At 39.4% G+C, this 13,029-nt stretch overlaps 1 protein-coding gene across 13 annotated transcripts in view; it reads left to right on the top strand.

Moving 5' to 3' along the window:
- The window catches only part of MAP3K4 (mitogen-activated protein kinase kinase kinase 4), a 117,394-nt gene that overhangs the window by 84,013 nt on the left and 20,352 nt on the right, over positions 1-13,029 (top strand). For 9 of the 13 annotated variants that reach the window (XR_007470478.1, XM_033403912.2, XM_033403907.2 and 6 more), the window contains 9 exons: positions 1,492-1,608; positions 3,082-3,181; positions 3,282-3,365; positions 4,778-5,044; positions 6,403-6,552; positions 8,530-8,691; positions 9,183-9,316; positions 9,854-9,932; positions 10,750-10,828. Coding sequence is in view for 12 of the 13 variants with exons in the window: in XM_033403912.2 (XP_033259803.1) it covers positions 1,492-1,608; positions 3,082-3,181; positions 3,282-3,365; positions 4,778-5,044; positions 6,403-6,552; positions 8,530-8,691; positions 9,183-9,316; positions 9,854-9,932; positions 10,750-10,828 (1,172 nt within the window). In the remaining variant the exon portion in view is untranslated. The remainder of the gene's footprint in view (positions 1-1,491; positions 1,609-3,081; positions 3,182-3,281; positions 3,366-4,777; positions 5,045-6,402; positions 6,553-8,529; positions 8,692-9,182; positions 9,317-9,853; positions 9,933-10,749; positions 10,829-13,029) is intronic. The other 4 variants (XM_033403908.2, XM_033403909.2, XM_033403911.2 and 1 more) reach the window with 1 other exon arrangement.

Here is a 13,029-nt window from a genome sequence, read left to right as displayed (position 1 = left end):
CTCCTAGGTTCTCCTGTGCTTACTCTGCAGCCACAGGAGATTCCTTCCTGTTTTTCATAGGCTGGGCCTGCTCTGTCCTCAGGCTCTTTGCACTTGCTGGTCCCTCTACTGGGACTGCTCTTCACCAGTTATTTCCATGACTCATTTCCCCACTTCCTGTAGGTCTTTGGCCACGTGTTACCTTCTGCATATTAAAAGTTGAAATTCCTACCTGCAAGTACACCTTAGCTTTCTTCCCTGTTTTATTTCTCTCCATAGAACTTATCAGTATCTGAAATACTGTATATATATATTTTTAAATTTTATTTATTTATTTTTCTCCATTCACTGGAGGGATTTTATCTGTTTTGTTCAGTACTGCTTACTCCATAACAGATACTGAATATTTGTTGAATAAATTGATCCTGAATATCCTTGTATACTACTGCTCTTAAAAGCACGTTTCCAATCAGGACATTTTCCCACTCGGTTATTTTAAAGCCCACCCTCTTTGCCTACCAAAGGACAATCACACAGTTACATGACATCCAGGGCCTTCCACAGCACGGCCCGGTTACCTTCCTGGTCTCATTTCCCCCTCCTCTGCTCTTTCCAGGTTGACAGTTTCTTTTCACAAACATGCCTCTTGCTTAACACATCATCATGCCCTTTGATCATATTTATTGTTCTTCCTGGACTTTCCTTCCCCCTCCTCCATTCTCTTCCTGTCAGAGCCACTCTTCCCACTGTTGTAGTTGCTACAGTTCTGCATTGCCTGCAAGGCCCATTGAACTCATACCTTCAGCTGGGTTTGATCTCGCTCCTCAGACAGCTCCCGTAGCGGTTACCGTCTGTCCTATCCGATGTTGGTTGTAGACTTACCTGCTCTGTTTTACTAGGTTGTAAGCTCCTTTTCATCATAGAAGCCAGTAAGCTGCTGTTGAGTTTTTACTAAACTCATTTAGATTGATTTTATATGCTTGGGTTTGCATTTTAACCCTAGTATTTAGATTGTATACTTGATGAGAAGCATCAGCTGATTAGAGTAGTTCATGTTTATTGACTATGAAAGCTAACTGTGAGGGAAGTTTTTAAAAACAATTGCATTTAAGGAATTCACTTTATTTCTTATGCCACCGTTTAGTTCATTAAGCTTTTAAAAAATATTTTGTTGTAGGTATATGTTTGAGGCCATTTTACACCACTTTGAACATTTGTTCAAGATGAAAATAACATTTGTGTGATAGTTACATAGCAACTGTGAATGTAATTTAAGATTTTAAGGTTTATAATGAAAAACTGGTTGTAGAACAAAGGTACATACATTCCATAATAGAGATTTCTACTTGTTTCACATTAATCGTGATTTTATATTAAAAGAAAATTCTCACTGTCATTGATTTTTAAACTATTAAAATAATAGCTGAATCTTTGAGTTTCTCATTCAAGAATTAGAATGAGTGAGGACAGTTTTTCTTCTCTGGTTTACTTTTGTTGTTTTTGTTCCCTTAGTGACATTGCAGGAATGCTGCTGAAATCTACAGGAAGTTTTCTAGAATCCGGCTTACAGGAGAGCTGTGCAGAGTTTTGGACCAGTGCTGATGATAGTAGTGCTTCAGATGAAATAAGGTTGAAGCTGCATTTTCTTTCCTCTCCCATTTTTTTATTTCATGTAGTTTTATTCTTGGTAATGAGCCTTGTTGAAACCAAATCATGTTAGACTTGAAGAACTTGGGTAGTAGACATAAAGGGATTTATTTCTAACTACTGTATTGTCTTTTTATATGATCCCTTAGTTATGGTTTTATGTAAAATTGTCTTTGAAGGTGATTTTTATTTAGCCTAATAAAAACAGTGTCCTTCGAGAAAATGTTGTTTAAGTTGACTAAAAATGAGTAGGGTAGAATTCGTTCACATGTTCTGGAATGTCTTTAATTAAATAATTGTTTCTGTCCTTTAAAGACTCTGTAGCAGTCCATGAATACATTTAATTGATATTTGGTACATTTTTATTGTTTGTATACTAAGCTTATCCCTTCTGTTGAACTTTAAGCTTGAGAACCCGAAACCATGGCTTGCACACCTACTGCATTTCCTCCAATTCTATGCAGATGGCATTGAGGATGAACCATGTTAAAGTGCTGTTTTTGTGGCATATGTAATACTCATATAGCTATTTAGTGGCCAATTATCAGCAATATCCTATGAGTCAACATTAGGAAGTGCTCAGGCAGAACTAACTTCTCTAGAGATGTTTTCTCTCACTTGCCAAAATTTGATAAAAAACCACATTTTTGGGTTTCAGAACACTGGGATGTCTTTATGCCAGGATTAGAGAAAGAAGTGACCACATAGGCTCTCACCTGGGAAAATACCTAATAGCTGAGAAATGGGGTGAATTAGTTTGTAGACGGTCTTGCAGTTTTGAACGCAAACATGGAAGATTCAAAATACGAGAATTCAAGAATTAAGATGGTGAAGTAGAGAATGGGTCTGATAATGCCCTGATTGTTTACTAGGGATGGATCTAGACGTGGGTCCACGTGCAGTGATTTGTGGGGCTGACTTGTCCTGGCTGCAGAGAGGCCACGGGCCTTGTGCACATCCCTTCCCGAGTCATAGCTCAGTGATGTCCTGTTGGTGGATTGAAAACAGCTGTGATGGGAGTATTCACACCATGAAAATTGGCAAACACCACACAAGACAATATTTTGGGGGGAGCAGGTTGTTAAACGTTTGCTGGTTCACTACTATTTTATATATATATATATATATATATATATATTCCTTTTTAGTTAGATTATGAGCTGGGAGTCAAGAACTTATTTCAAACTCCAAGAATTATCCTAATGAAGCCTTTAGAAGATTGAGCATACTCCTATTGGGAGGTTATTAAGTGTGCCTTCCTTATTTAAAAAATACAAGTACTTTCTAGAAAGCTGTGGGGAGCAAGGTTCTGAATATTACGAATCCATTCCCAACAATTGCTAGCTTCTAACATCTTCGTTCTTTATTAACGTGATTTGGAATTTACTTCATCTGTATTGTGTATTTCTTGGCATACCGTAATGTATTCTAACTGGATTTCAATCAACTTGGCAGGAGATCTGTTATAGAGATCAGTCGAGCACTGAAGGAGCTCTTTCACGAGGCTAGAGAAAGAGCCTCCAAAGCACTTGGATTTGCTAAAATGCTGAGAAAGGTGAGTTAGCAATCCTGATTAGTTATTATTTTTTTCTTATTTTTCTTTTATTTTTTAAAAAGCTAACCCTAAAGAAGTTTTTTTGTAACTGTGATCCTAGGACCTGGAAATAGCTGCAGAGTTCATACTTTCAGCCCCAGTTAGAGACCTTCTGGATGTCCTGAAATCAAAACAGTACGTTAAGGTATGTATTTAAGGTGGCATAATTATTTTACCTTTCTTACTTTACTCTAAAACAGACAGACTTTTTCTTAAAGGTCTAGAGAGTAAATATTTTAGGCTTTGCAGTCCATATGTGGACCCCAGTTTTAAGGCTGTCCCATAATTTCCCAATGCAACAATTAGAAAAAGTTTTTCATACTTGACTTACTAACTTGTTTTAAGAATACAGAAGAAAAACCCCAAACATTTACTCATACAATATAATTTATCAAATTAGTTACACATATATATTTAAAATAATGTCTATAAAGTCATGTGTTGCTTTTAAGTAATTGCTTTTTCACCCTCACATTTCCTGAAACAATTCAGATTTTTACGTGAATCTTTGACGTCAGTGTCCTGGCCATCACTAGACCCACTTTTTGAGTCACCGTGTTTGCTCCCATTTAAGCTGTTTGAGCTTAGTACTTTCAGAATATGTGTATGATGTCACGGGAAGTTATATCCCACATGTGTTTATGTGTGACTTGCACAACGTAATCACATATGTACCCCTTGTTCCAGTGATCTTTAAAAGGCTTTTTACGGTGCCCCTGTCAAGAATAATTAGTGGATCTGTATTAACATCTTTTGCCTTTCACTGAGCCAGGTGACTTTCTGTTTCAAAGACGTCGTGCGGCCTATGCTCCCCTGGGATTCTGCTCCTGGTGCCGAAGACCCTAGCCACCAGTGCCCACTGCAGGGCGTTGCTCTGCGGGAGCAGTTTTGCATAAAAACTGCACTGCAGTGGCATTCACTGAGGTTGTTTCAGGCTGACATTCTTCCCCTGATGAGTGTTCTCTTTGTTGTTGAAAATAAAGAAATTGGAGGATTCCCTGTATGCGGAGAAACTTTACCAAGCCTCTCCCCCAGTATAGTCACACTCTCCCTCCTCCAGTCACACTGAACTGAGTTACAGTCGGCTCTCCGTATCTGCGGGTTCTGCAGTCGCTAATTCAGCTAACTGCAAATTGAAAATAGTTAGGAAAAAAACATTCCTGAAAGTTTCAAAAAGCAAAACTTGAATTTGCAACATGCTGGCAACTGTTTACCTAACATTCACATTGTATTTGGTACCATAAGTAATCCAGAGATGATTTGAAGTAGACGGGAGGTTGTGTATAGGTTACGTGCAAATGCTACGCCACTTGATATAAGGGACTCGAGCATCCACAGATTTTGGTATCCGAGGGGGTCCCGGAACCAGGCCTCTGTGGATGCCCAGGGACGACGGGACTTGCCGTTCCCTTCATAGCTCTAATTAATGCCTTTCCCACATCTCCTTGCCCAAACCCACTTGACTTTTTCTAGTTTTTTTTTGTTTTGTTTTTTAAATAACATTTCTATAATATACTATGTTCTTTAATTCAAGATTTTGGATTGTTTCTTTTCCAGGTACAAATTCCTGGCTTAGAAAACTTGCAGGTGTTTGTTCCAGACACCCTTGCTGAGGAGAAGAGTATTATTTTGCAGTTACTCAATGCAGCCGCAGGAAAGGACTGCTCGAAAGACTCATACGAACTACTAATTGACGCCTATCTGCTTCTAACCAAACATAGTGACCGCACTCAGGACTCAGATGGCAGCTGGGCCACGTGGGAGGCACAGCCTGTCAAAATTGTGCCTCAGGTGGAGACTGTCGATACCTTGAGAAGCATGCAGGTCTGTCTCACTCCCAGTCCCTGCCCCACCGTTCCCCACCCTGCCTGGAAGCAGTATTGCTTACTTAAAATACTTTTAGGAAAAAGGAATTGTTAGCAGCTCATGAATGATTGGTTTAAGCAGTCTCAAGCATCCACTTCCCCAAAATAGACCTTGATGTTTTGATAGATAGTTTTGTAGCATTATTGTACTAAAATATTCGGGCAAATTCTTTAAGTATGTTCAATTATACCAAAATATTTGAAAAGTTTTATTTATATCTTTCCTTACTCCAGCCATGTATGTAGTTAGATCCAACCACCCCTGATCTGAAAGGAGTTATCTACTCCTTTAACTTGTAGTTGCAGAAATCCCAGTTCTCCGAGTACTCTGATGTGCTGGCTACTTAAGTTTTCATTTTTGTAGTCAAGGATTTCACCTGCCTACCTAACAGGGATCCCATGACAATCTGTGTAACTCAGTAATTCAAACTGTAAGAAGCCTCCTCATGCCTCTGTGTTCAGCTCTGGAACAGCGGTGGTGAGTGCACATGTGCACCTCGAACTCAGCCAGACCAGAGCTGGGCACCCTGGCCAACTGTCCCCTCAGCTCTACGAATCTGCCTTCTCTCTTGTATTCCCTGTCTCAGTGACTGGTGCTCTGTCCACTCAGTTGTTTAAACCAGGATGTGACAGTTCATATAATTTCAGCCTCCCCCCACTTCCACTTCGTCACCAGCCCAGCACCGAAGCCTTTCTAGTAAATGAGCCTTTCTCTGCATCGCCAGAGCAGCTGCCGTGGTCAGACCTTATCACCCCTTTCCTGGACTGTTGCAGGGCCCTCCTTGCTTCAACCCTCGCCTTCCCTCCCTCCAATTCTGTATTTGTTCGCTTGTTTTGGTACTTCCAGAATGATCCTTATAATTCATACATCTCATCACAGGTCTACTCAAAATACTGCAATGACCATCACTTCAGGAAGACAAATAATAAAGTCTTGGTTTCTGTTTCATGCAAGGCCCCTCATCTCATCCCGCTCTTATTCCTGCATTTTCTATCTCCACATGCTGCTTCAACACACACACAAACACACACTCTGCTCCAGGAGTAATGAATTTCTTGGAGTTCTAGCATACTTCAAAGACTTCATGCCCACATAATTCCGTGGGACTCCTCCCCATTGCGCTGGAGATCAGAACCGTCAGTGCCCCCTGCAGTGTGCTGCTCCATGGGAGCAGCTGTGCTTGACAACTACTTTCTGATCAGATGGTTGCTGGCCTGGTGGCCCTGAGGGTGGTCTTGTTTTGGGACTGGGGGTTGAACTAGAGTGGAACACTAAGTGGGTCTGTGTTTAAGCCCTGTGCTTGCTTTTCCTCCCAGGTGGATAATCTTTTACTAGTTGTCATGGAGTCTGCGCATCTCATAATTCATAGAAAAACTTTCCAGCAGTCCACTGAAGGACTCATGACTCTACGCCAGGAGCAGACATCCAGTCAGCCCGTCATCGCCAGAGCTTTGCAGCAGCTGAAGGTATTTCACCATCAACTCTACCGTAACTAATTTATTTACGTTTGGTGTAATGCTAGGGAAGAATCAGTTTGTTATAATTTAAGTCACTCCAGGGACTTGAACTCTTACAGTGTCCTCCCCACTCTCCCTCTCTTCCATTTTCCCATGTGTCTAAGTTAAAAATTTCCTGGATCTTTCTTGGAACTGTGTAACATTAGAATTGGAGAGGATAAAAATTTGAATCGTCACATGACTTCTTAATGGTCACGTGGTTGGTTAGTATTGGACTTTTAGATCTCCTCATTCCTAATCCAAGTTTATTTCTCCTTTAGCAATTACCAGTATTTACTAGAGGCACCTTAAGTCAAAAATGTGTAATTTAAAAGAAGAGTTATTTATTCTTTCATTCAGTCAAATTAATTGAGAAAGCTAGTTGCAGACAGGCAGAAAGGCCTTCAAGTTCATGACAAGGCAGAGCCTTGCCTTCTCTGCCATTATTTCCCATTTTCACCTGCTTCCTATTTTGCACTCCATTTATCGGTCTTGGTCTCATGCACACTTTCCCGCAGCCCATCAGTCTTCTCAGTCACATTAAGGCTTGACTTCTTGAAGAAGAAGGACTTCTTGAAATTACAAGTAGTTTTGATAAGCGTTTGTTTTCCTTTTGTCAATCTGATTTGTCTTATTTATCTATAAACATTCTTTCTTACAGATTGTCACCCCACTCAGATACCAGGGCAGGGGACTTTTGTTTTTTCTTTTCGTTTGAGTTAATGAATTCTGGAGAGTACAAAATTATATAAGATATTGATTATTCTTGAGCTTAAGGAATTTGTAGCCTTAAGGATCTAAACTGTCACACTGAAGTACAGAGGAGGGAGAGATTAGATCCTCCTAGTAGCATCTGGGAATTGCTGCCATGGAGGCATTTCAGCTTGGGAGTATTTCAGAAGATGCAAATTGGGAAGGGACCAATAAGAGAGGCATTTGGGCATTGGTGTGTGAGGATCGGGGTTGTGAGAAGGCTCGCTGAATACCAGGCGGTCTGATTTGCTTGGATCTTGGTGTGTACAGTGGAAGGTAGTGAGAGAGGAGGTTAGTGGAGTCAGGTAGGCAAAAATCAGGCTGTTGGGAGACTTCGGATGTCATCTTCCGGGCCCCGGCGAACTGGCAAAGATTCTGGAAGAATAGTTTGGAATACTATGTAGAGGAGCTACCCGATAGAGACATGTACATATGTGTGTGTTTAAGGGTGGGTGGAAAGGGAACCCAGTTTGGAGCTGTTGTACTATTAATTAGGGAAGACAACAGAGCTTGAGCTAGGGCAGGGTTTCTCAACCCCCATACTGGTGACATTTTAGGTCAGTCAATAATTCTTAGTTTGGGGGAGCTGCCCTGTGTGTTGTAAGACGTCTGTCAGCATCCCTGGCCTCTGCACAGTAGATGCCAGTAGATTTCACAACACCCCCCCACCCCGCGTTTGGACAACCAGAAATATCTCCAGGCGTTGCCAGTGTCCCCTGGGGTGGTAACACTGGTCTCGGTTGAGAACCCCTGAGCAGGGGGATAAGAAGGACAGTACGACTGGTAACACTGTGGAGGTCATTTAGAAATCATAGTTCACTCTGTGGAATTGAAACCGTACTTACACTTGAGCAACCACCGAGGGGAGAAAACAGCTGGTGGTTGATAGGCAGAAATATCGAAGCTGTAAGCATCTATTCAAAGACCACCTTGTAATTAGGCATCATATTTTAAATGGACTGTTTTCCTCTTGTCTTTCATAAGTTTTTAAGAATACCTAATACAAATAAAAATGAAAATACTAATTTTTTTCCTATTTTTGGTCATTCCTTTTGAATAACCAAAATAAATATGACTGGAATATATTACAATGGTCAGTGTCTGTGTGATGATGAAAGAAATCTTCCTCTAAAATACAATAAGTATTGTGTGATTTGTTTCACTTTGGATTAATTGTGGTTTGGGATTCTTTAGAATGATGCATTAGAGCTTTGCAACAGAATAAGTGATGCCATTGACCGAGTGGACCACATGTTCACTTCAGAATTTGACGCTGAAGTTGATGAATCTGAATCTGCTACGTTGCAGCAGTATTATCGAGAAGCCATGATTCAAGGGTACAATTTTGGGTTCGAGGTAGGTACAAAATAAGAGGAAACACACAGTACAATTTTGCGATTGCTTTGTAACTTACTTACAGAAAGCATTAGGAATCTTGTACAGCAAATCTCATGATCTCATTATTGTAATCACAGCTTAGTCAAGAATGTCATCTTACATCCCTGTTGAATATCAGAAATGCTGGGTTACTTTTAAACTGTCAGATATTTACTCAGTTTTTATTTTGTGTTAACAGCTATCCACTTACATTTAAAAACCTTCTTTAAGAGATGTTTAATATCATAAAAGCATATTCTTAATTTCAACTTATGAGGAAGACATTTGTGAAATTGCATTTTAAGACATTATTTTCTCTATAACTCTTCACACTCTTTTTAGAATATGTGAAGTTCATTGGCTTTTGCTTTTCGTTTTTAGAAAAATGGCATTTAAACAGCATTATGGTGTTTAGGTATTTGTGTAATGGTTTTCTTCTTAATCTTGATATACGTGAAACCTTCTTACAGTATCATAAAGAAGTCGTTCGTTTGATGTCTGGCGAGTTTAGACAGAAGATAGGAGACAAGTATATAAGCTTTGCCCGGAAATGGATGAATTACGTCCTGACTAAATGTGAGAGTGGTAGAGGGACAAGACCCAGGTAATGACCACGTAGGGTGGCTCCTTCATGAGCCATGTGGGGTTGCTGATACTTCATTCTTATATTTTATGTGGGATTTCTGAGCAGATGACACAAAAAGCATTTTGAACTCTTTGGTGATCAGTGTTTTTCTTCCTTTTTTTAAAAAACAAACCTATTTACATAGAAACCCCCATAACTCTTGGAAAACTTTTTCTTTTGTAATTGTTCCAAAATGAGTTATCTTTAAGCAGTTCACATTCTCCCTGGACAGGTCTTCCTGATTGCTAATCTTCTTTTCTCCTTCATGAAATTTATGCCTCTTATTTAGTGTAAATGGAAAAGAAATTGGTAACCTGTTCCTTTACTAAGAAGCTATTTGTCTTTCTCAAAACATGATGTAAACTTACTCAACATGAGGCAGATGACAGAGACACAAATGCGTTTTGTCCTAGATGGTAATTTTCCAATCAGATTACTTTTCAGGGTTGTATAGACTAAAATGACTATGGTGTTTGCTTGATGGTTTTGTGACTCTTGAACTTTTCCTCGTGACAGGTGGGCAACTCAAGGTTTTGACTTCCTGCAAGCCATTGAACCTGCTTTCATTTCAGCTTTACCAGAAGATGACTTCCTGGTATGGGATATTCTAAAGTGTTTTTCCTTAAAAAAAACCCAAATAAGTTGATCACTCTCTATTTCTGATGGTGTATCTTTTTATTAATTTAAAAGCGGTTCTGAAATATTTTCACATAATTGTCATGATAATGCCGCGAGGTTAAAGCACTAATAGCAGAGTAGGACGTTCAGTGCTCTTTTTATAACAATGTTGTCCAGCTGACCACGTCAGTGTACGGTTGTTCGTGCAGCCTGGCACTTACAAAACACGTGTCGGTTTTGTATTTTGTAAAGTGCCGCTGCTTTTTAGCAGCTCCATGAAGAGCAAGGAATAGCTGTTTCACTTCAGTGTTAGTCGCCGTGCAGCACGTGGGATATTAGTTCCCCAACCAGGAGTTGAACCCACGCCCGCTGCAGTGGAAGCACAGAGTTTTAGCCACTGGACCGCCAGGCAAGTCCAGTGTGCGTCATTATAGAGCATAATGGCAAATGTTAAGTATTATCACCAGTATCCAGATAAATTCCATCAGATCAGAAAGATGTTTTTCAAATGTGAATTCACTCATTTTAGCCTCCAAATAGTAGAGGAGATTACAGGAGTCCTTCGCTTGTGTACATCATGGCATTATGGGGAGCTGATAAAAAATGGAATTGTATATTATCTTAAATTATGTACGATTTATGTTTATACCTATTTTCTTTTAAACTAACTTTGAAAATATTTACTTAAGGATAGCCTGTTTTCTTTTAAATATACCGAAAGCCTAATATGTGCGACTTACATAATTGAGTGTACATTTTTTCTCTTTTCCTTTTCCATTTCCTTTGGTTTCTAGAGTTTACAAGCCCTGATGAATGAATGCATTGGCCATGTAATAGGAAAGCCACACAGTCCTATTACAGGTTTGTACCTTGGTAAGAAAACAGTTAGAGTGTCTCTCCTAGAACCTACTGGTTTGGGTGAGCACATTGTCTCATCATTGCAGTTATTTAAAATGCTATAGAGGTTCTCTGAGAATATTCAGGAAAATGACAGTGAAAGTTACAGGAATGAGGTGTATACATAGAGAACTCCACAGTAGTCTTTCTGAATTTAACAGGAAGATTAAAATGCAAGCACAAGGTGGTCTATGCTTGCCCACAGTATTTAGTTAGCTACAGGTTTTTTCTTGTTACACCAGCACTCTCATTCTGGTCTCCCCCCTAAATTCTTTTCCCCTGGGGAGGAGAGACTTAGAGAAATAGTTGTCTGGTAAGAAGCAAGGCCTTTCTTGCTGCAGGTGGGTGAGTATAATTGTTCTGCCCTTCCTTTCTCACCTTTTGAAGGAGAATGAGTCTGTTTTCTTCACAGCTTTCCAAAGTACCCATTCCTCACTAATGTAGGAAATTCCTAATTGCTCCCCCCCATTCCTATTTGGTGTTACTTGAAAAAGAAAAAAGTTAAGTTCTGCTATAATATACTTAAATTACTGTTTTCAGTTCCAGTCGATATGTAGCTTTACAGTGTATGTTGAAACTTTAAAACGAAATATGTATCAGAAAACAGCTGTCTTACCCTATTCTTGAGATAGTAAACCAAAGCAAAACTATATTTATATGTAATAAACAACCAAAACTGAAAACTTAGAAATCTTAAACATTTCATTTACACAAAAGAAAATAATTCATGAATGGTAAATTTTTTGAGCAGCAGCTATATCTTAAAGGGTACTTGCTAGCTACTGAAAGTTTAGTAGACCAGGTCTTAATGCTTGATTTCTTTAATCTTTAAAATTCACCCAGTTTATACCTCTTTTTCTCCCAAGGCTGCTATGAAATGAAAGTTATCATTTATAAAACTATTTGAACATTTTATATAAAACGTGCTATATTCTCATCAATCTTTTGATTAAGCGTATTATCATAAATACTTTGAGTTTCTGATTTCCCAAAATATTTCTCTCAGAATACATGATAAATAATTCAGTAAAAATTACTTCTTTGAAGTATTTTATTACATAAGGAATCATTTTCATTGTAGAAAAACATTACAACGTAGAAAATGTATGTAGTAAACATAAATGTAGAAAAATATTACAAAGGGAAAAAAACCTCATACCCACATAGTCCACAGGTCGTCACTGCTAGCATGTGAGCCGCTGACTCTGCCTGGCCCCACACTGCGGGCGGGACAGTCGGTTCGCAGCACTCTCTGTGGGCACGACTTGGCCTTCGTCCTCTCAGCCACTGGGATGGTGGAAACTGCGCTGGACGGAGAGCCAGGTTGCCTGGCAGTTGAGTGACCTGGGGCTGCTCACTGAACATCTTTGCGCCTCCCCTACTAATGCTTAAAATCAGATGCTAATGAGGGTTCAATACTGTAATGACATTTTGTAAATTGTAGCGTTCTACACATGGCAGGAGTCATCATTTGGTTTTGTGCTCTTTCCTTACAAGAGGAATTAATGACAGTGAGAGCACGTTGTTGTCGTTGTTGCTGCTTACTCTTTTCTCTCCCCCTGCTCTACCCTCGTAAGGATGGGTAGATAGACACTCTGTCATTGTAAGCAGATGGTAAGAGTCTGGTATAGAACCTTCTGTATTTTCTGTATACTCATATAGTTACACGGACGCGTTCTACTGCACCTTCCTTTATGCCCATATAATCACGCAAGCACAGATGCCATTGTTTTTTTTCCTGCCATTTACTGTATAAACATTGGATCACATTGGATATTAATCTCTGACAATTGCAGAAACCCCTCCATGTCGACAGGCACAGAGCCAATTCATTCTCTTTAGTGGCTACATTGTGTCCATCGTGGTTATTCTACAATTCTTTCCACCATTTCCTTATTTGTTTGGTTAGTTTTGCCATGAAAAACATCTTTATGATAAATGTTCACCACTAGTGAAATTTGAGCATCTATTTGATGTTTATTGGCCATTTGGATTTTCTTTTCAATGAAGTAGCACAGTTTTGTAACAGTTAGATACACATACTCTTAAAAGAAATGTTCTGTTTCATGAATGAAGAATGTTAAACTTGGGTGTGTGTGTTTTAACAGAATGTCTTTATTTTTATACCTTCATGGGAAAATTTTGTAGTAATTTTGGACTCAGTAGTTCTCAGTACG

The sequence above is a fragment of the Orcinus orca genome, chromosome 12, assembly GCF_937001465.1.
Source record: "Orcinus orca chromosome 12, mOrcOrc1.1, whole genome shotgun sequence".
NCBI lineage: Eukaryota > Metazoa > Chordata > Mammalia > Artiodactyla > Delphinidae > Orcinus > Orcinus orca.
The sequence above is the reverse complement of the archived record's forward strand: the minus strand, read 5'-3'. Positions and strand labels throughout refer to the sequence as shown.